The sequence below is a fragment of the Pleuronectes platessa genome, chromosome 8 (genome assembly GCF_947347685.1).
Source record: "Pleuronectes platessa chromosome 8, fPlePla1.1, whole genome shotgun sequence".
In the NCBI taxonomy this organism is placed as follows: Eukaryota; Metazoa; Chordata; class Actinopteri; order Pleuronectiformes; family Pleuronectidae; genus Pleuronectes; species Pleuronectes platessa.
In genome coordinates, this window is record NC_070633.1 from 22008574 (window position 1) to 22035012 (window position 26439).

The 26439-nt window shown below is 41.2% G+C and overlaps 1 protein-coding gene across 6 annotated transcripts in view; it reads right to left on the reverse strand.

Annotated features, from left to right (window-relative positions):
• diaph2 (diaphanous-related formin 2) overlaps positions 1-26439 on the reverse strand; it is a 341319-nt gene that overhangs the window by 294517 nt on the left and 20363 nt on the right. For 5 of the 6 annotated variants that reach the window (XM_053428116.1, XM_053428117.1, XM_053428111.1 and 2 more), the window contains 2 exons: positions 26064-26168; positions 20358-20378 (listed from right to left, as the gene is read on the reverse strand). In XM_053428116.1, the coding sequence (XP_053284091.1) occupies positions 20358-20378; positions 26064-26168 (126 nt within the window). The remainder of the gene's footprint in view (positions 1-20357; positions 20379-26063; positions 26169-26439) is intronic. The other variant, XM_053428115.1, reaches the window with a different exon arrangement.

A 26439-nucleotide genomic window follows, 5' to 3' on the forward strand; every position in this document is an offset into this window, starting at 1 on the left:
TTCCTCTAAACTAGATAAAATACAACGAGACAGAATGTTTTGTATAATCTTTGTTTCTGAGAAAAAGCTATGTGTGGTATAGACAGGTGCAGCGAAAATAAATACACCCAATTATTTGAGTTGTCTCGTGGTAAAAAAGTATGTGCATATAATTAGTATTTCAGCAAACAAGGAAATAATAAACTGTAAATGATGTGAGTAGAGCAAAAAACATAGAATACAGCATGTGGTGTTCCAAATTGTGGAGACGCTACAAAAGACCTGACTGGCATTAAGCCAGATGAGGGTTTAGGCACACCTGAACACTGTTTAACACAACTGTGGCAGAAAACTCATCTTCATTGTGTTAATTAGCAGCACACCACAGTCAGAGTCTCAGGGTGTGGGTAGGGGGACCTGAGGGAGAGCAGACTGTCTTTGCGTCTATTGCGGTAAACGGCTGGCCTCCCTGATGAGCTCCCATCAGCCCTTGGTGCCTCCTGCCGTCACGTCCCACTTGATGGTAATTATTTGGAAGGCAAGCACTCGGCAAATGTTATTATTTAGATTTGGGGGCTGATTTACTGAGCCTACTGCAAATTACCTTCATGGCCACGAAATTCTGCGTCGCCGCATGTTTTCAATTTAACAGAGTATTTAATAATACCGATGCTGTAAATAAGCGTACCCATAGTTTAGTTATGTTAAAAAGCACTGGTGCTAATTAAGACCTCAAGCTACGTTGTTTTTCTTGTGCAAACGAGTTCACATATTACAGAAACTCAATCACCAGTGTATCAAAGTGCTGCATTTATGCACACACCTGCTGTCAGCTGAGGTAAAACAGGTAATGTCAATGCAGGTGCTGGTCGGTGTTTTAAAGAACTCATCCAAAGTATCTACAGGGAACTGTGTCTTGACTTTCACTTACATTGTTCGTTTTGGTAATTTTACTAGTTTTCATTCTCATATTTTTCATTTCTTGAAAAGATGAAAAGAGTCAAACATTTAAACTTTCCCTTTCTGATTTCTTGTTTTCCCGCTTTGTCACAAAATCCTTGGTAATTGCAGCGTAGCATAGTATATTGTTTTAATCTTTTGAATTGGAAACATTGGAAAAACACTGGATTGTCCCTGATATTTTTGATATTTTATAAATTGTTTTCATATCTGATGTGATCCTAGTGTATGAGAGCAACAGGTATCAAGTGTCTGCTTCTCAATGCGTACCTATATCACCTCTAAACGAGCCGGGCAGTCTAAACAACTGAGGGGGGGCTGTGGATCGATTTGCTGCTCACATGATGTCTTCTTGTGCAAAATACTGAACCCCAAACTGGAAACAGCCAAGGTGCAGCTTCTAGTGGGGCCGTGTTGACAGGTGAATATGACGTTTACATTTCATACACTTTGATAAGACTAAATAAGTGCTACATAAAAACGGTCCATTTATTTACCGTTAAAAGAACCAACATTCTCTACTAGGCCCCCTAACCCTGGAGGCTGTGCTGGGTGGTTAATCGTGCATGAGTCCACTTGTGCTGAAATTCATAGATGCTAACCCAAACAACAAATGTATCAGTGTTAATTCTGATAACGAGGACTTGTTCGTTTTCATTTCAGATCATTTTAGATTATATATCTCTTTTTTTAAAACAAATGCGAGGGATCATTTTAAGATCATGATGAATAATTCATCAACTATCAAAAATGAATGAATCAAATCATGAATGTGGAGGCATATAACTAAAAACCATTATATTGTACTGTTGATGTGGGTGATTTGGGCCAATCTGAATTATTCCATGGTATTACTGCTGCAATCCTAATATGGCTATTTGGTAAATGGAAAGACATCAACAGTGGCACCAGAGCTGGTAGAGCAGAGAAGAGGAGAGAAGAGGAGAGGAGAGAAGAGGAGAGGAACAGGGGAGAAAAATGAGCAGAGAAAAAAGAAGGGTACAAAGCCCCCCAGGAACTGCAGCGCACAGATTTCTATTTATAGTGGCAGGACTAGAGCAGAATGACAGGCATCAAATGTGTACCTGGAGCAACGCTGTGCTCGCAGTGACAAAAACAAACCTGCCTTAACATATGCATATTGGCACACTTCTGGAATTAATTTCTCTCTTCCTTTCCTTTTGTTCCCACTCTCACCAACTCTCAACCTACATGGTCAAAAAGTCCTCCCCAGGCCAGGAGCAGTTCTTTAGGCAGATTGAGGGGCCAAGTTGGCAAGAGGGAGGCAGACATAAAGGGGCAGAGGTAGAGGGGTGTTGGTCGGGGGGGGGTACTGGCATATAATTTGACAAGCAAGACTCAATCTGTGTTTGTTAAAAAAAAGTAAAGTGCTGGGGGGGGGCTGTTGACAGCAAATAAACAACATTGGTTACACACTTTTCTGAGGTTTGAGTGAAAGCATAGCAACAGATGGTAACAAGCATATCTGAGCCTGAGCTGTAACTTATGAAAGTATTTATATGGAGCATCAATCTGTCCTGTGACATCTGTCACAGCATCACAAGCCGGTGAAATGCAATGTGGAGGCGACTCTACCATTTGTACCTTTGCCTCCTGCTTAATGAATTCCCCAGCAACTCGCCATAAGTTGAAAGTTAAATCATGGCGCTGGCACAGCTCACACCAGTTATTAACCGGATGTTTAAAGGCTGCACTCTCAACCATCCGAGGTGTCAGTTATGCTGGACAACTGTTTGTTATTAGTATGAGGTGCTATTCTTCTGCTGCAGATGCATTAATGAAAAACACCACCTGAATTTGTACCAGTCAACTTGTGGCCAAACACCAAGCAACAGCAGCCTTTAGTCCTGATTGTATAAAGTAAAACAATGATTAAGTCCAGTGTCATTTACTGATTGTATTTTGTATGTTTTAGACACATATCTTCCGAGGCTGGTGGCCAGTGCATTTGACACCTCACATGTTGTTAAAGATGTTAAAGATGTAGATGTTATTAAACACATCTCTTTAATGCCCAGGTTAAATGTTCTAATAATTTCTCCTCATGAAGTTAAAAACCACAGGGCAGTTATTTACTGATGAAGTGCACAATGTGATCCCTACGACAACCCTGAGACATATCAATAAACCAGGTAACATTTGGAAAGAGGAATATGTAGAAAGAGAGACACGGGCAGAGGAAGCTTTCAGTGTCCTACAGTGTGTAGTTTATCGCTCTCCGTGGTGTTAAGAAGTCGGCCACTGCAGACACAATATACTTCTTTTTATGAAATTCAAATGAGCCAATTTCTCATTATTCCATGGACTACCATCAGTGTTTTGGGTAACATGCAAATGCACTTTAATGAAATTTAATAAAACATGGCGGATCATCACACAACTCCCTCAAGTTTTAATCTACGCAGACTTGGAAGTTGATTACTCTGTGGCCACTGGAAATAGGGCCTATGTTGCTTTTTCACACAGTGCAACAGAGGCAAACCAGTAATGTGAGTTTACCAATAAGGACGGAGCGGGTTAAGAGGCTTAGCACCACAGGAAGATCCACCTAGCTGGGCCCTGCTGGCTGCCCCTGGGCTCACCCTCTGCCCGCATTATCCTCCTGACTCCCTCCACCTCCTCCAGCAGTGGGACTAATCCAGACTGAGGGGGTAGAACCTTAACCCAGCAGAAGACTTTAGACCGAGGACGGGCAACCGGTACTGCACACAAACACACTGCAGCCAGTGAGAGAACAAAGCAGAAAACAACTGGTCTGCGAAGTGTTAAAACCACCAAGCGGCTGCAGCGGCTGGACAAACTCTCCGATTGCTCATTATCTTGGTAATCCGAGAATTAACCCACAAAAATGCTATAGCACAGTTAAACATGCAGAACTCCTCTTTGTCTCAAATGTCTATCTTCAATGTCCAATAATCCTATTCAGGCATATAGTGTATTCTAATGCATTTCAATATGCAACGGCAGACTGGTTATACAGCCATTACTGGGTAAACAGATCCCACACCGTACCCACATATGATCAATAAGTGATGCCTGCCACATTGAGTTCATCTGTGCTTTGATTTCTTTATTTATCATATTCACTAACGGGACACAGAGAATGGCGTAGCGATGGAGTTGTGGCTGGGGTGCAACAGATAATTATTTTGTGTAGTTTGTGGTTCCTCGGTCCCATTATGGCCTGAAAGTCTTCTTCTCTTCTGGGAACTTGTTTGGTTTTTCATGAGAAAATAAAGCTTGAGGCTATTCCACCGTGTATCAATCAGTGTGACTGAGGTTTGAAGATGCATGAAACAAACCAGAGGGCCGGGGGAAAGAGGTCAGCATTTCTTCCCCCCCAAACTGTGGCGGTCAGCAGAAATGCAGTACGATGATTCTCATCCCCTGTTGCCGTGCATAACGCTTCTGTCAACAGACCTGGGCCATCTGTCTTGTTATTCACCGCATCCTCGTTGTTTCAATAACCCAAAACTGTGCTTTGTGTTTTAAGTGAAGAACTGCATTTATGAATAAGATAAAGAGACAACCCGCAATTACGAGGCAGAGTTTAAAAGAAACTAAGCAGAAGAAAGATAACTTTGTGAAGCATGCAGGAATATACATTTGCATTTTTTTGGCTCAACTAAAGAAGATCTTTGTATTGCTTAGAAAAGGGTTCATGTCTAAGACCTGTTGCTTTGACTAATCTGCAACAGCGGATAACTTTCAAGGTTCCGATTTAGTTTGCTCTCTTTTCATCCTTTAATTTATGCATATATGAGTTGGTGTGAGTTCTATGAATGTCACAGAAATTGTGTTTTTTGTAAAGATTACTTTGTCAGGTGCAAGATTTATGGTTTAAAATTAGCAATCTTTTCATTTGCATACTGAAGGTGAGATCTTTATTGAAATAAATCCTGGTAACTGTGGTTAGATCAGTAGAAAAAAGAGAAAAGGGGTTTCAGTCCGACATAAAAGAACTCAGAAGGAGACAGATAGTTAGTGTTGCTTGGGCCTAGAGGTAGGTAGCTCGTTTGGAGACAGATAACAGTGAACTTAATGCACAGGGAAAGTACAGCTTTCCCCAAGAACTCAACATAATAAATGTTTGTGTCATGTTCAACTGTCGGGGGGCAAGTCAGAGTGATGGAGATGAAGGGAGCAAAAATGAAAGAGGAATTAAAGTGATTAAGTTTGTACACAGAAAAGACTTGGGCTAACCATGCATAGCGAATGGCTCTCACACCTAAAGTGAGGGCATCGTCTTTAATCAGAGGGTAATTTATTGACTCCCATTTACAAAGCCATAATACTAGTGATCAAGCCCTTCAACCGTAAAATGCAATAAACTAGGGAAGTGTTTTGTGAACAAAGGCAAATAACAAGGCCCCACACATCATTATGTTCCCTTCATATCCCATTAGATTAGTTCCAAATGGGTTTTAGGTTAAGGAAGCCATGACATATACAGCCAGGGTCATTGATAAGAATGTCAAATTATCATTACATGTCCTCATTCTAATGCTCAGCCCTCTGGCCTATTCATTCATAACAACCACAGTGTACACAGATTCACCAATGGAAAAACACACAACACGCCTTTTTCACAGCAGACATCATCAGCTTTGAGACAAGCAAGGAAGTTTGGAGAGTTTCCTGACATTATCCAGAGGGGCTGTACGGGAGAATGCATTTAGTTACTTTGGACACTTTACTGAACTTTTCTTTCCAGTCCCCTCATAAGATGTCTGCGTAAGGCCGACGTGATAGAGCAGCAGAGAAATGTCTCCGAGACTCACAGCAAGCAAGTGGGCGTAACAACGGTACTTCTAACACCCGCCAAAGGCCAAACAATCGTCCCAGGATAAAAAGGAGGTGGCGTCCATGTAGGAGACACGGAAGAATATGTCAGCTTGGTAAGACAATGAGATTCCGGAACCTTTGGCAGACTCCTGCATAGAATACCCTGCCTCCACCCCTCTGGAAACAGCTATACTGGGGAAAGCAGAGCCGTTACCAGTTCATGGAAGCACTGCTCACTTCAGGTGTCTGGTAACATGCCCTATACCAGGACACTGAGATTGTAAGTTGATTAGTTAAATGGAATTTAGCCGTTATTCATGTTATTTACACCCATGCTACAAAAATAGTAAATCCATAACATTTGCAATGTTGCTTTGATGCTCTTTGATGGATTAAACCACCGTTATTGTAGCCATCAACCGTCAGGTTTCTGAACACGTCGGAGCTATTGATGTGTCGGTTGTTATGAAAACATCACAAATAGCTCTTAAGTAAAATGATTTCACAAGAAATGGAACATTCACATTCCACTTTACCTGACGTACACAATTGCGTGGTAGAAGACGGCAGGATGATTTAGCTTTTCGTTCCCATACCATTTTAACAAGTTACCTTTCTCCCAACACAGGTCCAAATACTACGTCCATCAGTGAGAACAAAGCCAAGGAACTGGCTGCTTCCCCACTTGACCCCCAGACAGCACAATGTTAATAACAAACTGATGAGAAATTCATTATGAGCTCCAAATAAAAACAATCTCTCCTCGATAAGAGGCAAGTACATTATAATTAAACTGATGCATCTCCGTTTTCATTAGGCCGTGGAGCCTGAAAACTTGGGGAGACTGGGCCACTGAGATGGAGGCAATTAAGAAAGATTGTTTTACTGCACATTTGAGTCTACCGTATAAAACAGAGGCCCCAAGTAATACAACGGTGTTCCTGCAGCAGGAAAAGTCAAAAGCTGGCAGGCCACGGAGACACACTGAGGCTCAGAAGACAGGTTTACAATGTTGTTTACTGGAATTGGTCAAGTCAGGATTAGTTACACTGCTGAGTCGTGAGACAGAGAGACAGGCAGGAGAGTCAGGGCTGTAGTGGGGGGGGGGTAAATCATGTAAACGCTGTTTACGTAACATTTTAAATTAAATATAGTGTTTACGCACCTGGTGGTTTACTCTGTTATTATTGTCAAATTTGTATAAGTTTGATTAAAATTCAACACCATTCTTTACATATGACAGTTCAGAGCAGAGCCTCACCTTGCCCCCGCCCCCTAACCCTGGCCCCCGCCCCCTACTCTCCCGTCTCCTGAGCATACAGCATGCCCTCGCTGCTTGCACAATCTCAAAGTTCAGTCTCTTTTGCAAACAGAGTATTGTGAGTCCTTCCACGCTGTCTCTCTCTAACTGTCTAACTATTTATCCGATCGTTGCGCTTGCTCTATCAGAATGAATGTAAAATGCTTCACTGGCTTAGCAGAATTCAGAGGCGGCCAGCTTTGAGTCCGGAAGACGGGGAAACAAAGAGAAGAGACACATAGATTTGTGTGTACTTCTGTGCTCTGTGATTGTCGAGGCAGGGGAGGGAACCGCTTGCTTCTCAGCTGTCAACGATGCCCTGGCAAAGCCTCGTCTGTCCAGAAAGATACTGAGACTATAACCAAAGAGTGAGATCAGGACTCAAATGCCCTCTGTCTATCCATCACTGCACCACTGCAGCACAACATCCACACAAAAGAGACAAACCTGAAACCACAACACACAAGCTCAAAATATAAGCTTTAGGGTTTTCCGATAAATATAAATGGCACCACCAACTGTAACTCCAAATGTTGAATTGTATTTCTATTAAACGCTCTGAATATTGCTTCAGACAACCTTACGCTCACAGGCAAGGTAACGGCTAGACAGACTGCCCTCCGTCTGTTAAAAAGGAAAATGATGTGAAGCAAAAATGAAATTGAGTTTAAACACAGCCGAGAAAAATTATCTTTTTTTTTTTGCAAGGACACTGGGGCCAATAAACAGACAGGGAATTGTGTACTCTTGGCATTAGCCCACTGACAAACACTGTGAATGGGCTTAATGTCCACAAATTACCCCGTCTGCCCCAGCATGCAGCTCTATTTTGCCTCAGTCCTCCCTCCCATTTGTTGGTCATTCCACATACAACTGACCACGACTTCAAGAAATGGCCGCCATACTTAACCCATCAACTGAACATATGGCCGGGCGAGGGCGGTGCGGTTTGACCTCGAGGGAACGAGGGAGCAGGCAGGTCACACTAATGTGGCCCAATAATCTCTCCTGGAGTCATTAGGATGATCAATGCCATTCTAATGAGATAACACCTGGAACAAAGGCCTCTAATAGCAGACAGCTGCTGGGCAAAGTGGGCTAATTAAGAGAACATTCAGTGATGCTAGCAAATGCTGCAGCCATTGTGCAGAGGTTTTGGACCCCACCCTGTTAACATGCAAAAGTACTACATGTAGAATATTTCATACTGCCTCTTATAACTCATCTTGACAATGAATCGGTGATGCGTGAGGAAAGCGGAGAGCACGGAGATAGACGGAAGTACGACAACATTCGCAGCTTGACATGAATGCTTATCGAGCGGCACTAAATTGGTCAATTATGGAGAAAATCTGTTTTGAGGTAACCTTTCAGCTTATTAGATAAGCTATAAATCAATCTTTAGGGCGGAAGGAGTGGCTGGCTTCTAATGAATGAACGTGTCTAACCTCACTTTTTCTCTTTCCTTCACTCTGCTTCTGCGTGGAAGTAAATGCACACTGGAACATAACGTATGCTTATCATGGAGAGTTTAGATCATTGTTCACTCCTGTTTTTGAGTTCGCCACAACTTTCAAGTATGTAAACCTGGAACCTGCCCACTGGTGATGGAAGCTGAATGCAAATGGTTCTCTGAGAGGAAAAAAAGCGAACAAAAAGTCCACCTCCAAACACAGGCAGGCAGGATCCAATTAGTCCTATGCTTAGAAAAGAAAGTAATGGAGGGCAGCGTCAAAAGAAAACTTTGCAATGCTGTCTGTAAAAGTGTCGGTCCATGTCTGTGGTCGCAACTAAAGATAATTACTAAGAACAAAAGAAAACACTGTGACCTAACATGAGTTTGGACGAGACTCTATTGCTGGACCATGAAACATTAATTACATATAATAAAATAAAAGAGAAGGATGAAAAAGCTTTCAGAAATACCAATCAGCATAGGCCCTATATCCCGTTGCACTTGTTTTCACCTTTTCATCCTTTCTGTGCTTTTCTTTTTCTTTCAATTTGCTTGCTTTTCTGTTTTGTTTTATCTCCCCCTCTCTTTGGACGGATTTTGAATGAACGGATGATTCAAAGTTGTACAAAATGAGCTGTACAATTCTTTGAGATTTTGTGTCTATATCTACTCTTACAGCTGTCAATATATATTGATGAAAATACTGCGTTGTATAAGCCAACACAATGTGAGGAATATCTGCTAGCTTTTGTAATAGTATAATATTGTGATAACAATATTATTGCATAGAACAGGGGTGTCCAAACTTTTTATCCCGATGGCCACATATAGAAAAAAATACGAAAGTCCGGGCCACGCCCCCCTGCCCTGGAGCGGACTGTTGACAGTTGGGGGGGGGGGGCCATAGTCCATTACATTACCTTTCATTTAGCTGACGCTTTTATCCAAAGCAACTTACAATAAGTGCATTCAAGGGTACAAACCCAGAACAACAAGAATCAAGAGATTACAATATATTCAAAAATAGAGCTAAACTACAAAGTGCTATAAGTAAGTGCCATTAAAGTACTACTACATTGTTAGTTTGAAAAAAAAAAAAAAAGAATTTTGCAGGCCAATTTAAAATGGATGGCGGGCCGCAGATGGCCCGCGGGCCGTAGTTTGGACACCCCTGGCATAGAACAATCAAATGTTAAAGTGTGTGATATAGAGCTCTTATGTTTTTCATCATGCAAGCTAACTCACTGTCAGATGAAACTCAGGCAAAACCAGAGAACCGCTTCTAAAATAAATTAAATGTGTATTCTAGAGCGACGACAATAATGTTTACAGCATCAACGTCAACGTATATTCTATAAACTCAACACCATCTCTCTGAGAACTGAGGTAAAATATCAATAAACCATCCCGACATGAGAACACTGAGTGACACTGAGTGAAGAACACATATCTGTCACCACCTTCCTCTCCTCTGTCTTCTGTCCTCTGCTGCTGATGTGGATCCACTGCCTCCAGGTAATGCTGCCGTTTTTTTCCAGGCTCTGTGATGCTTTATTGCACATGTTCATATTGAAGTGAGAGTGAAAAGACAATTTATCTGTGAGGACTTGAGTGTTATATTCCCTTGGGTAAAGCGAACTTTTTTAAATATTAAAAGCCTCCATGAAAATGTATTTATTAATACACATATATTTAAAAAAAAACATCAAGGATGCAGATCATGAGTTTTACCCACGCAATCCTGACCAGGGAAAAGCACCGTTCCTTGTTTTTCCAAAGCAGAGTATTCCGCCGATTACACAAACAACTCAATTCAACTAAATCTTTCATTGCTTTGATTCCTTTGACTCAAGTTCATATGAACCTTTGTGCTGTGTATGGAGGATGTACTGTATAGTAACACCAGAAAACGACATTAGTATGGGTGGTTTGGGAAATAGGAAGAAATACCATCAGGTTTGACTGCAGTCTACACTGCAACAGCGCTATTCCTCAGAGAGCACGACGACGGCTGTGAACAGCTCCCAACTAACAGTAATTGGTTTTAAAATAATAGAATTCATTACAGTTATGGCGCTTGTTCAGAAATGCAAACAGGGTAAGAAAAAACATTCACTAGAGACTTGGGCTGAACTGCTTCACTAAAAACCAAGGGGAGATGAAAGGCATAATTCAAATGACAATTTTAGAACCCTTAGTTAATTTATATCAGAAGCTCAGAAGCTGTTGCCGGCATAATAACATCGAGATTTTTTTCCCTGTTCTTTTGTTCTACTTGCAGGGCTTGGGAGGGAACTTTTTTCCTCTCGATTTCATTCTTTTGTGGTTGCAAATTCCTCCTCCTCACTCAGAGACATGTGATGTGACACACAAACAATCCAGCAAACAGCAGCAGTCGGCAGCAGAGACAGCCAACTGAAAGCTAACATAGGAAATCTTGACAGGAAGGAACAAAAACACCTCACACACGACACTGAATTTGTTGCTTGTCTTATTAAATGACTGTGTAATTATGCACATCAGGAGTCTGCATTGTAAGCGCCTACATTTTTGTGTGTTTTTTTTTTAAATTGCATCCAGTGGCACACCATGTGTATTCAAGGCCGGCCTCTCAGGTGTGACGATGACATCCACCCAATCAGCATTAAAAAGATCATCTCTTAGAACCACTCAGGACACAAGGAGACAGGTCAGACATCTCTACATGATTGGATGTCCCCTCACATGCTGGGTCTATAGCCAACATCAAGGGCATCACCATTCGGAACACCATACATCTACCATCAGTTCAGCCTCAGGCCAATATCTAGTAATTGGCCCAATTCAAAAGACACGCTTGATACATTTTGACCGCCGTATGAAAGTCTACGTGATATAAAGCGTTTTGTTTTTTTGTGTTGTTTTATTTTACTCAATTTATTTGGCCCCTCTACCTGAAGAAAAACAAGACCATCAAATGGCTGTGCATTAAAAATGGATGTGGTATGTTAGTGAGGGCGCATGAGCCGAATGACAAGGTGGAGGAAGTCAAAAGAGTGAGCACAGCATGTGGTGGGGGGGGGGGGGGAGTGAAGATACACCTTTCTGCCACCTTCTGTCTCTAGTGTCTATGCTGGGTAAGAAACCTGGGCCGAAAATCAAAGCCAGACTCAGCAAGGACCATGTTTGACCGAAGAAACTGGGTCCAGAGTGTCACCAAGCAAATACAGCTTGCGTGAAGAGGTGACGTCAGAAATGAAATAGAGGTTTGATCTTGATCTCTCTGAGGGAAAGAAACTGTGATTGAATACACAAAGAGAGTGCGAGAGTGACGTGGTGTCAGTCTGCTGCCAAGAGAGTGCGATACCAACTGTGTGGTTCTGTTAGCAGAGAACTGATATGTTGTTTTTAAGGGAAATCGTATGTACATCGGTGTGGGGCCGATCTAATAAATAACTCAGGTATGACTTGACAAAATTGTTGTCGATAAACATATTTTAACAATAGCAGGTAAGGTGACATGCTTTCTTACAGGCCTTGATTATGCAGGTGAAGTGTTAAAGGTAAAACGGCAGCGGTGGTTTGCCGTCGTCATGTCAGAGAAAGTCTCACTTTTGAATCTGAACACAGATTCATCAAAATAATAATATTGAGTGTGCTCTTCCAGCCTTGTTTCCCCCTCTCAGTCTATGTAGGAGGGTAAAAGGATTGATCAGAGAGAAGGAGCACTTTTAATGCCGTTGAGTCATGTCACACTTATTCTCCCCTTTAAGGACCAAACATCTAACAAATGTGATTAGTGGCATACACAGTGGGGTGTTTTGTGGGCTAAGACAAACCCATTAGGTCAATTCCATAACAACAATGGGGCTTTCAGTCCTTTTGCACTGGGCCAACCGGCCAATTCAGTGGGCACCCACTGCCACCAAGTGCTGGCCTTCAGTACTACAACAGCTGCTGCCGCCTCTGTCTTAATATGAGGCCGACGATCGCCCATGCATGACCCCGCTATGGTGCTTATGGCAATCCAAATGATACACAACCATCTAATTCCATCAGCACTGCTGTGAAACATCCCTAAAGACCAACTCTGTACTATTCTTTTTTCTTTAATACACATCTACAAACTTTGGCAGTGTTCAGAGGAAATGGACGAGGACATGTAGTTTGCAAAAATACTGCCACCAGTTTGGCAATTTGAGGCCAACCAACCATCATGCATGAAGAAGAGGGAGTGCAAACTTACTCTGGGTAGAACCCTCGTCCTCAGGTGAAGGTAATCAACGCTTTAGTAACCAAGCTTGAACTAAGTCATCGCAGCCTGAGACCTCCAGATATCCAGCACATCGTTTTCTATTCATTCATTCATCTTTTCATGTATTCATTCATTCAGGGCCAGCCGCATGTTGCCAGTTAACAGCTAAACAGTGATTCAGCTTGAAGGCTGCCATTTTGAAACTGTGGCCCATCTCTCCAGAGCACCCTTAGAAAAGAAACTGCAAGCCAGACAATAACACAGCTAGTGATCTGGCCTTGATCACGTCACCAATCATTACTGCAGAGAGCTGTCTGGGGGATCGGGGGGGGAACCTGGCTGTTGATGAGGCGATTATGTGGCTTTGCTCTTGTGCCTCGAACTATGACAGCACTATGAAAACACTGCGGCTGATCGGCAGAGACTATACCTTGTTAGCACTCAGTTGTGCTGAGTGGACTAGTTGGCTGAGCAGTAAGGCGCTCCCACAGGGCATGGTGGGCTTACTGCAAAAGTAGAGACGGATTATAAACAGGCCATCAATGTGACTCTCTCCAAACACGACAGCTCCAGCGGCATGAGTCTCCTCTCATGTCGACCGCGGGTCCCTGTCCACAGTTTCTCTTCATTTGTCCTTCCCCTCCTTAAACCATGTACCGTGTCAGTTGTGAAACAGATATAACAAATCAACAGTTTTCCAGTTGCATTTGCTGATGTGACCTTTGCCCACATTGGAATGAAAGTCACCGTATTGTCAGTATGAAGGCTGCATTCAGATCAACTTGAGATACATCAGAGAGTGAGAGAGGGAGCCTTGCAAGGTTATGAGCAGGAGTGCATTATCACCCACTGCAAGCGTTCTACCATGCAAATCTTGACACTCTCACACATTTCACTCCACATATTTCATAGAGATCACATCTTGAAGAAGCAGACAGCTCCATCACGCAAAAGCAAATAACTTACTAAATATACACAGATGTGGAGAGCGAAACCGAAAAGCTAAAGAAGCAAATAAAGAAACCGGGAGTGACTGGAGGAGCAGGCGACCATAAAACATGGGGATACACGGAATTTCACAGCTGTGTGAACAGTTAAAGCAGATGCGACGGGATGTGATGGTGGATGCATACAGAGAGGCGGGTTGTAAAAATATGCTATAAAGTTTATGGAGCCTAATGCGGCCCTTCAGCAGCCTCCTGCCGAGCTGAGCATGTCGACAGTGCCGTTGAGTGTGTGACAGAGCTGTGGGGGAGAGATGTACAACTGAGAGCATAGCCGGTTCTCACAAGCTCCATCACTGGTGTGGGGAAGTGTTAATACAGTATATAAAAATCACAGATAGGCAATCAACAGAACTAAGAATCCTATTTTTTTTCCAATTCCTTCCCCCACACATACTTTATCATATACTCTCTCCTGCACAATATCTAAATCCAAGCTGTAATATCCAAGTCTATTGGAACTGCCTGGAGAAACAGGGCTATTTACCCCACACGCAGATTTAGAAGCATGAGCGCACACCAACACAAATACAGAGAGACTATAAAGCACTGCCTTCGCCACTGTTCAATCCAATATCAGCATACTGTGCCCGGTCCAGCCTCTCATGTTCCCTTCAAAACAACACAACCCAGGTCTCCCTTCTGATTGAAGAGGAAGGGGAAAAAAACATACATGTCGTATGGGTGGGGGGAGGAATTGGGTGAGGAGAAGAGATGGCCAGGAAGGAACGAATGAAAAGATTTTAAAAAAATTGAAGAATGAAAAGACAAATGCTGATGGAAAAGTAACCTCTTTTTCTCTTCCCCCCTGGGAGCTGGTGTTGACTTAATCCTTCCCACACAGCCCACCCTCTGTCACAGTAAGCATTTTGCTTCTTACACAGCCCACATAGGTCAATCCAACCATGAACGCCCCCAGACAAACAGAAAGTTGAAACATTAATTGATGAATCCGATGAAGACTGTAAAGTTCTGTATTACATGACAAATTTGGCCTGAGATATTCCGCCATTTAACTAATTAAGTATACGAGTATATGTCCTTCAAAATTAACCTTGGCAACTCTTAAATTTCATATATGTTTTAAAAGGTATTTAACAGAGGAAGCTCCAGTGTTAAATTATTATTTCATTATTCAGATTTCACTGCTTTCCCTAATTTTGTTTGGATTCACAGAATATTGACATATTAATCATTTGCCAATAAGAAAGTCAACAAATAATTCCAAATTGGGGTGAAAATGAAAATTGCAAATTGTCATCATCCTTGCTGAGCTTTAAGAAAGTTTGATATAACTGATGAAAAGATGAAGCCTTACTCTTATTTGTATACAATAGTTTTAACACTTTTCTTAAATATTTTAAACTGCTGGCTGAGGATAAACATAAATACAGTGAAACAGTTTTTGCATCAACCTTAACATCACAAATTTAAACCAATGAGTGGTCACAAACATGAGTAATTAGTCCCTGCCAAATCTGACCAGTGTTGAATAGTTTAGCTACATGTAATTTTTTTACCACCGGTTTCAATGTTGGCTTTGCAGACTCTTTCGGAGAAAACCAGGTCTTATCAAAAGAGACAGCATTTTGGACGGAGCATTATTTGACACCCTGATCTGAGACCAGGAGGCAGAGCATTAGTCATACAAGCATATCTAAACTTCTGTTGGAGCAGTCCCCCACATAGAGACGGAGTATTTGTCCCAGAGCAACTAAATTAATTCAATAAAAAGAAACAGAGGAGGAGTAATAAGAATAAATTATAGCATTACCAAAAAGTGTGAAATGTGAACTATTGAATATCAGGTCACCTATCTACATCTGTATTAGTCAATAAGTCAAATTAGGCAGAACATTAGTTTGAATGAATCAACACTTATTAACTATCCCGCTCCCTAAAGCACTGGCACAGGAGGAGGAGGAGAAGGAGGAGGAGGAGGAGGAGGAGGAGGAGGAGGAGATTATTCCCTCCTGCTTATTAACCAACCCTCAAAAAACGGCCATTAGTTACTATGCATCGTCCACCATCTTCCTCTGGGTTTTAATGTGAATTCTCAGACTTACTATTAATTATTATATTTTCTTTAGTTAGTGTTTGGTACAGACAATTTACACTGACTGATCAAAATCACTTAATTGCCTTTTCTCCACATCTATATTAACCCCAGACTCTTTTCTCTCCCTTTCTTTCTCCTCTCCACCCCGACTTGTCCATTTTTAAATGTGACCAGTTGAGGCAAATGGTCTCCCACTCCGAGTCTGGTTCTACTGCAGGTTGCTTCATATTAAAAAATGGTGTTTATTCTTCTCTACACTGTTGCTAGTTGCTCGTTTATTGTGCAAACTATTTGGATTCTTTATATAATATTGCAAGGTCTCAGCCTTACTCTGTAAAGGGCCTTCAGATGCTGTGTTATGTTTTGATGTGCAGGTGCCTACATTTTTGTTCACATCTATGTCACCAGCGTAGCAGAGAGAAAGTCCTACACACCTCTATGATCCCCAACTTCCCAGTAAAATAACAAAGCTGTAAATAGTGTTTGCCACTAAGGACATATGAGTAAATGAAGCAGGAAATACTCGGTGTGTCCATTTAAAACGACGGCTGACTCCAGATTTCTAGATAAGCCATTTAATAGTAGTTTATTGAATAAATCTTTCCTCATCTTACTCCCAGACAACTTTTTATTTTCATCAGATTAGCTCTAAAAGAAGCTTTCAGCCAATCAAAGAAACATCTTATTCATACAGTTCCCCTCCAGTGCATGTATCTTTGATCTTAATTTAAGATAGAATCAATGGTGAACACTGGCTGAGGGCATGGGAGGCACATGATTAATTTTTCATTGCCGTTCTTTTAAAGCACCAAGGACATGTGCCACATCACATCTGCTCAACCTGCAGTACCCAGTTTAATAGCTTGCTTGAAACAAAAAGTATTTTCAGGCATGTGGTTTTAAAAGGTAAAGAGGGAATCAAGAAGGGAGGGAGCCTTGATTTCCTTTCAGCCTCACAATATTCGTTCCTCTTTTTTTTTTACAAGAACCTTCGTAAGCATTCCTGGCACAGTGAACAAACACTTATTTACTGTTAAAGATGAGCCAGCTATCTGTATGGGCTTATATCAATGCAACTTTCTCTCTCTGCCGTCCTCATTTCCAAACACGGATCCTAGACATCCTCTATAAAAAAAACTTTTCACCGGCCATCCCTTTTTTTGTGGCTCAACAGTAACAAATCAGGCAGAAAGACAGAGAAGTCCCTTTAACTTAACACAAAATCAACCAAGCACGCAACAGTAAAAGGTATCAATTTTATTAATTTATGGAAAATACATATGATTATAATCCTGTATTAGTCCCACTATGGGGACATTTACATTTCAAAGTGTTATAAATTATCCATATTTTATGTAATTTCATTAAAGACTCTTTTTTCTAATTATTACTGTGACATCTCCTATTTGAACCCTACATTGTCATAAACTGTTTTAAATTTGGAAACATACTCCGGGGAGTACAATAAAGCCAGGGAGAAAAATTAAAAGACCAAAACTTATGGATTCTTAAGATGATTTTTCTATGACTTAGAGCAGCTTCATCAATCTTTTTCTCGCAAGCCCGAGTTGTTTTTGAATCCTTGATCAAATCATACTGACGACACGTACACACAGAGTTTATACAACTGCACCAACCAGCCCTGCCCAACACCTCAGAGCTGACCAGCATGTTAACATGGAGATAGGCATCATCTGTCCAGTCCACACAGATGTTGATCACCCCCCCCCGGTGGTCCGGAGATTGCTACGTTTCAACTCACAGAGCACACAACTTGACTCATGGGCTGTCATGGTCTCAGCAGCATTCCTCTGAGCTGCAGAGTTTGTCAATGGCGGTGCAGGGGAGACTGAAGTCGGCTTTCGCAGTAACACGGCAGGAGCCATTGATGGATTGCTACAACATGGCCCCTGACTAGTGACGTGAATCAGGCCAATCTTAAGAGACTGATGCCGTCGTCGCAGTGGTCAACAGGCAGCCGCAGCACATTGTGAAGAGAAGAGGTGTCTGGTCCTTCTGGAGAGTTCAGCTGTAACTGCAGGCATCTTGTTACCTATATGTGTGCTGCTCGTATTTCCCTCAATCTTGCTTAAGGAGGTGAAGGGAGCGTATGAGACTTAGCAATGTTGCACACTTACACGCTTCTCAGACTGGATTAGAACCAATTCACACAGTCCTCTTCCCCCCCCTCCATCTCTACTGGGAGAGGGGAAAGTGCCAGAGAGATTTCATGCCTGAGACAGAGGAGTTAGAGTTGTGTGTTCCCTATGGACAATCTTAACTAATACTCGCCTTCCAGCACACCTGAGAGCGCTCTAACCCACTGACGCACGCTGACAGCGTGAAAATGGGAATCTGCCAGCAAAGCAGAGAGCCCACCATCGGCGAACCAGGCTAAATGCCTTCTCTGCTTTTTCCTCTTTCAGTGGAGCTTTAAAGAATGACAGCTCAGAACTATCACTATGTTAACCATACGTGCTATTGCCGGGTTTACACAGAGGTTCCAAAGGCCGGGTCAGATGCTTCAGTGTACACTTGAGTTTAGAAAAACTTCTTGACAAACTGGGTCCCTGGCACCTTTTTGACATGGTTTGCAGAACGTCTGCAAGTAGGCCTCCACATCTCGGATGAGCAGTCATGATTACAAGCTGGGGTAATGCTGTCATATTCCATTTACTGAACACAATGTGGCCATTGCCGCCGATCGAGAGCTACTCCATCCACGTCCATAAAGGCCAAGCCGAGAACCCACTCTTCTCACAGAAATAACCAAGCACAAAAGAACCGTTTGACAAAGAGGGAGAAAATGCAATCGATACAAAACGTCTCTGTAAAATGCTTCAAAGTCTGAGAGCATGGACAGAGCAGTCGCCAGGTCACAGTGTGCTGCTTTACCTTGTCTGTGTTCCAGTTCAGCTCTACAGTCCTCTTAATCCTTACAAAGCTCTCCAAAGGCAATGAAACACCATTTACAGGGATAATTCAACATTTGCTCAACCAATAGCAGAGCTGTCCTTTTATTTCCACATCAGTCACTGTTCTCTAAAAAAGTCATGTGGGTGCAACATTCATTCGCCAACACTGTACCAGTTGCTTATAAAATACAGTACCTAGATAACATTAACATTTTCAGGATATCTCTTGTTAACTGGTAAAGTGAAAAGTAAAGAAAATGATTTGGTAATGAATCAGTCTTGCAGGCTTCATTTCTTTCAAAGAGTGAGGTTTTGGTGCAAATTCAAACATTGAGCCATAGACTAGGTCCCAACCTTCAACACTTGAGACTGACCTGGGTATTATTGAATTTCGATACCTAAGCTGAAATCTTATCAGTGACAGTGAGCCAATAAGCATACAGCAAGCATCGAATCGTGATGTAATGGTGCTGGGGATTGGCTGTCCAACAATGTTACTGACATGTCATAGAAGCACACAGGACAAAAGACATTACACCCACAGATGGGGCTCATAGGAGTTGAATTTTGAGAAAATTAACGACAATGTGCGTCTCAGGATTAAAAGCCATGGATCCACTTTGCCAGGTTCAATGCACGATGTAATTTATGCAAAAAGGACATTGCTGCCTGGGCAGGTAAAATGTAAAGTTTGATGAAACTCCAGAGTCGCTCTGTGTTAGAAGAACCAGAGACTTCATCTTCCTCTCAACATTCAAATCCACTTAATGTCAGAGAGCCTCCCTGACTGGGAATTTAGAAGTAAAAATTTCAGCCAACTTTCACATTTTTAAATCAAATTTAACTTTACTGTGATTTGCATTGACTTCAACAGGTTGAACTGACTGAGAAAATTTAGTCAGGTGACATCAAACATCATAAATCCGGCTCCCTGAGAGGATCCATGCAAGAACATTTGACAATATTGCATCATGTTTATAATTTCTTTGGAAAATTTAAAATTTAAAAACTTTTCCAGTAATTGTCCCAGTATTAATACTTTAAATAGACTGCTGTACCATTGTCGAAAGAGTTGAAAGATATCCAGCATCATTTTGCCAAGAATACAGGGCAGAACAAATGTATGTGATCGTTTTCCACTGTCTACAGCTGTATGCTCAGGAGTTAGAGCGGAGTTTCCACGATTGGAAAATGCACTGTGTTCTCACAAACAGATGACACTGCAGATTATGAGCATTTGTGTAAAAGCTATCTCTTTGTTGGAAATGCTAATAGGCGTTACACTGCAATGTATTTCAAAAGAAACTGCAACCAAAAAAAAAGCCATCCAGTTCATTTTCAGGCTGTATAATTTCTAAATCCTTCATCCGAAAGTGCTGCCATTTACATGCAAGAATTGTGCTGACAATCTATTGCCTTTCCAAATGATCAACCATTAGCAGTATCAGTGCTGAAAATAAAAACCCAGGCCATAAAAATGACCCCACTAGCACACTTCGGAACTCGCTCCTTGACAATGTTCCAAAAGGATATAAATGTGTGTATGTATTTGTGTTGTGTGTGTGTGTGTGTGTAGGGGGGGGGGGGGTGAAGAGACATAGAAAAAACAAGTTTTAGAAGCCAAGTAAATAATGGGCAACTTACCGCAACTTTGCTTCCAGTTATCTGCATGCAGCGATCAGCGGAGAAGGTTAATGTGCAAAAAGACACAAATAGCACAATTATTAGTAGGCTGCAGAGTCCTCTCCATAACAGGTTGAGGCATTGGCGCAACTTGTGTGACATCAAACATCCTTCACACAATTACAGCACACACAATACAACAACATTTGTAAAAAAAAGCCAACGAGAGAACTTTAATAATAATGACATCCTGAAGATTATGTCTGTTTTCGGTAGCTACAATTTTTCATTTGTCAAATTCCTAATAAAACATTAAGAGAAGCAAGCTCGCAAAGCATGGAAACACAAGGTATTATCAATACATGGCACCAACATCTGTGGAAGGGATGAGTCAAAATGCTTATAACCACAAAAGGGACTTGATTAAACACTTGGGGTGAAATATGATTGTCCTTGTGACGGACTGATAAAGAGTCAAAGATTCATCCCAGAAGAGGAACAGAGGCTCGAGTGGACAAAGGGGCCACAGAGTGTCTTCCCGGGCTGAAATCAATCAGCTGCCATTAGCACTGGGCTTCAAGTGTCAAATTTGTGTGGCAGAACCACATTGAGCACATGCAGTCAGTACGATTCTAAGAGTTTAACCTTGTTATCTGTCAATAGTGACAGGCAGCAGGAGTGTATTTTATTCCTGGCACTGTGGAGCTTGTTTCACAGGCGGAGGGCGTCTGTCAGCTGAGGAAATGTATTCTAATCTGTGACTGAGCTTCTCTTTGACGGCTGCATGTTTCCAAGGAAATGCATTTGACTGCAGGAAGTTACAGAACACTCTTCCTCGTCTTTTACCACTTCCCACCCCTCTCCCTCTTCATTCTCTTCTAATCTACCATTCCATTTCTTTTATTGTCAGTTTCAAACTGCAGGTCTGTGGCGATTTGATGCCTGATTTCCCCCTCTCCATCCCTTTACCAGGAGTTTATGATCACCATAAAGTCTGTTTAACGCACGGCCCACCTGACCACGCACATACTACTTTTGAATCATACCGTCTGTCCACATATTTCTTGCTCTCCACTGCAGCATGTCACTCTTTAAAAGGTCTTTGCACCCAGGGGACGTTTCTGTGTGATTCATTTGCACATTTATAGATATTTTTTAAGTTTTTGTAATAAGAACTTTGACACAGAAGGTGAATGAAGAATCTCTCAATGCAAAAAGCGATTTTTCTGAGCTTTTGTACCTTGAAGTAAGGAATTCAACCAATCGCTGTACAAAAGTTTGTGAGGCTATACAAGAGCATAGCTCAGATGGATTGCCAGTTTATAGGATCCCAGTAGGGTCCTCTTTCTCCTCAGATGTGGCTCTAGCATTCCCACCAGGACTTCAAAGTGTCCCATCGACACTGAAGTATGTCAGGAGCCCGGGCTGTGGTGCAGCTTCAGCCCATTGTACGAGGCAGGGGAACTCTCCTCGTTCCCTACCTCGTAAAATAGGAAATTCTTCTTTTGTCGAGTGAGGAGGAACTCGAGATCGTCTTCACTGCATGATACTGAAGTCATGATTTTTTTTTTTCTGAGGAAAGAGCTGGTTTAAATCTTTTTATTGAAAATGTGATGCAAATTTTCTTTGCTGCTGGTTTGGCTGGTTTAATAGCAAAGAGTTAAGTACTTCCCATTATTCGTCAAGCCCCCCGTGTGTACAGACATGTGATTACTGCCGGTTGGAAACATTTTAATGAGTTACACCGACAAATCAGAACACAGATATATTCCACAGATGCTGATGCCTGTAATTGCTCATACAAATATTTAAAATCTTGTTTTAGAGCAGGTTGACCAAAATAACAGACACCATCTTGAGGCTGCTCACACAGGCAGGGAAGAGCTTGAGGGGAACAGCACAGTTTCATTAACAAGCTTGTATGTTGAATACAACGTGACACCTTGTTCTCGAACAACTGCTATGAGGTACGACTACCGAGTTGTTGGTTAAATGGAGGGAATGTATGTCCATGCATTCAGGGTGTGTGTGAATGTGTAATGCTTCCCATGATTAAAAATACCCTAATGTGTCAGTGTAATTATTAGACCAAAGGCTTGCCACCTTACAGTCAGTACAATTACGTCACCACTATATTTCTTTAAATTTGACTCATCTAGAACTAAACTAAATATTTGATATTTGAAAGGAATAAAATGGAAAACCCTATTAGGATGATTTAGATGTTTGGGATCAGCAACCATATTTACAGCAGCACTGTCACTTCAACATTTAACTCAATGATATAAACAAATTTAAAAATGTCTATAAAGTCTATTTAATAGAAAAACTGAGTGAAGTTGAATGAAGAGCATGCGTCACTGCAGATTCACTGCCTGCAGGTAATGTTGCTGGACGGGGGAAGCTGCTTGAAGATTACACAATTTTTGATTTTAACTTGATCTCAATTTCCAATTATTAAACAAAAGAATTAAGCATATTGTGAAAAACATGCTGGGTTGAATGGGAGCAGCTCAAATTATTTGTATACATTGCTTTCTATACATGTGGTAAAGCATCATCTCTATTGGAAACTAAAGTAAAACATTCACTTCACCCCGACTCCACCTCTGTACCGTCCACTGTGTATCTGACAGAGCAGAAGGCTACCGTCTGAACACAGAGGAAAAAATGGTTGAGAACATTCAGCATTAATTTTTTGCTGCTTTCTTTGGTTTAAGCGTTGTATCTCATTATGATATTAAAAACCCTGAGTGAATGCTAGACTCGTTCATCGTGTTCCAGAAATTGTTATGCCAAGTGTGTATTGCACATTTTTATTTCTCTATGTCAATAAAAAAATGATTCATCAGTCGGTGCTAATAAATACTAATTATGAGTATAATGATAAAGGGCCTTAATGATCTGAGTAAGGTCAGGCCCCATTAGGAGAACAAGGTGGCACATTGTTGGTCACATCAAGCAAAACATCAGCCAAATTCAAATAATAATGGACAATGGACTCTGCCATCTTCTTTTCTCCTGCAGGTGAAGCCACATCACATTTAAACAAGAACATATTCACTGTCTGTAGTAAAAGAAGATGTCAGAAAAGTAAGTAATTGTATTAGTGGAGAAGGAATAAGGCAGGTTTAAATGAGGTTGGCGCACATTTACAGACAGAAGAAAGAACGAGAAATGAGTTGAGAGAGAGAGAGAGAGACAATGATTCATGCAAAGCTGATGGTCAAGGACGTCCACAGACACACTCCTGCAAAAGCGGAACTGGATACCATTGAAACACGGCTCATATCCAGATGAACAGGGTCAATGTTGAAGTCTCCCTGGAAAAGACATTCCATTTTGTGCTAGGGGTAATTTGCTAGTCTCCTGCTGAGGCACCTCGGTAGATTATGGGACTGTTCTCAATCTTGCCTTGTGATAGACCAATAGAGAGGTGGCAATTCACAAGGGATGGGAAAAAGGCTTTGACTTTCATTTGAAAGATATATTTTACTAGAGTAAACAAAGTGATTACAACCCTTTTTTCATATTAGCTATCATTTGAAGTCAGATATCTTTGTATAAGTACAGTGCTGAAGCCTTTGTGGTATATCAACATGCATGAATGATGAATAAACACACACAAAGGTGAATATTCTGAAGGTAACATCAAGCACCTAGCAATTTAAAATAAAATGTCCCTTAAAAAATTATTTCGGTTACTTTTGGTTGGGCACTAAAGCACAAATTCAATTGAAAAGATCAGCAGAGCCAAACAAGAAAAATGGGACACCTTACTGGGGGATATTTCTTCTTACCACAGTATGTACTGGTTTATAAAGGGAAAAAATGGTCTAGTTCTTCTAGCTGTACATGCACCTTCTCCTGGGAGAATACAGAGGAGATGCAGGGTCCAGTGCTTGTCTGAAAGCAGCTTAAGAAAACTGGTGACATTCATGAATTTCTCACTTGTATTTGCAATAAAATATACGTTTTCAAAAAGTGTTGTTCCTGTAAGAGTAAGATCAAAAAATATAATCTTGACAGATGTTCTACTGGGATCCTCTAGAACAAAACAAAAACAGAGAGGAAATTCTTCCAAAGCCCCAAACTGCAATCTCACAATGCTGCAGACGTCTTTGGTGGAAAAAGATTGAGTCAGATCAACAGTGAGAGTAACACAGGAAAACACGGACACACCAAAACCCATCACCATTTAGTTATTAGGGAAAAAAATTGTATTCATTATTTCTATCTATAAAATCTATGGTTAATTTTTAGATGTATCGCGCAGCCCTTGTTGTCAAAGAATATGTACCTTTTCTTTATTATTTTCAAGTTTTATATAGTTAGCTTTTTTATTAATAGTTAATTATAATTGGGTTTGTCTAAAATATCAAGCCTTAATTGCATATAGTACAGGTTTGACAATGACATCTTAGGAATCATTTACATTGTTTTAATTTTAATATACATCGGCTGATATATATTAATAAGAAATAATACATATTTGTATTAGGTGTCAGCCCCTAAAAATCCATATGGATGAGGCTGTGACTGCAGAGGACATTTGATAGCAGTGTAACATTAATATCAGTCTGACACAAAGTCTAAGCTCAGTTGTCTTGATGTATTATCAGCATGTAACATACTGTGTTGATGTACAAGTGTTCCAGTGTAACTGTATGTGTGCACTTGCTTGAATCTGTGTATGCAGATACATCATCACTGACGTTCAGCCGTCCCCCTCCTTCAGTCCTATTAAAAGTGATAGCAGGGAGCTGACAGACGCTGCATATTGTCCTCCGTCCTTTGACTACACAGATTACGTTATTCATTTGAATAAAATATCGGCGCTCGCGAGGCATAATGGGCCCTGCGAGGAATTCAATCATTTCAGATAATCATCATTATCAATAATGCCAGTTAATTACCATAACAATGAGGAAGGTAATGAATGATGATGTCAAGAGAGCACTGCCCAGCTTGAGAAGCGGTGGGGACGGATATCACTTTCTTCTTCGGTGCAGATGTGAATTTTATCTGACAAGCGTGGCCATAACTTCAAAGGATGATTCAAGAATTCATCATACATTCATGGATTACAGTCAAAAAACCAAGCAGTGCTTTTTATTGCTGATTTGGGATTTAAGTGATGATGTATCTGGTCCCTTTCTACACTACATGAATCAGCAGTGAGATCCTAACGTGTATTATTCTCAAGTCTGTCAAAAATGAAAGGCATCTTTAATTTGAATTACTCACAGGCTTATGCTGAACATTGCCTTATATATTTGTGTTTCCCCTCTGTACCACTGCTGAACCAAAAGGTAAATTAGTCTTTATTTAAACTCAAATCCAAGCGGACCACCACCGGGCATAAACACTCATGCATGTTCACCACAATCCAACAATCTTCATGCGAACACACAATCCAACAAGCAGTGACCAACCACCTGGAATTGAGCGAGTGAGTGACTATAATTTAAAGCCCTTAGATTGTGACAGAAGAGGAAAAACAACGAAGAAAAAACAAAATCAAACTTGCGGTGAAGAGTGGAGCGTGAGACATGACAGAAGTCAGGGTGCGCGGGTGAGGATGGAGAAGCAAGCAATACAGCACAGGATCAAGTTCAACTCTAAAGGGTCGAGTGGGGTGTCATGATACTTCAACGCACCCACTACAATTAGACAGTACCCTTCACACAACAATGATACAGCTCTCAAGTTAATTCTCTCACTTACGGATTTGGCAGTGGCGGAGATGTACTGGACCACCATCTCACGCTTGGTGCTTAAGTCTTTTCCACGCAGGGGCTGTTTTCGTTCCTCGTTCAGGTTCATGTCCTCCTACACAAACACGCAGGCAGCAAGAGAGTTAATGCACAATAATGGTAGAAATCATTTTTTGAAAGGGGGTGAAGAACATCAATAAATGAAATTAATAAAAATCTAATCTCAAGGAAAGATGATTTTCTTATAAAAAATGCCAGTTGTACTTTATTACACAATTAACATCACGAAGCATCGAAGGGGACGAGAATGTTAAAACCCGAAAGTTGGACCCGTGATATTTACAGCACAATAGTTTCCCTTTAGAAGAGGAAATGTTTCAGATTTT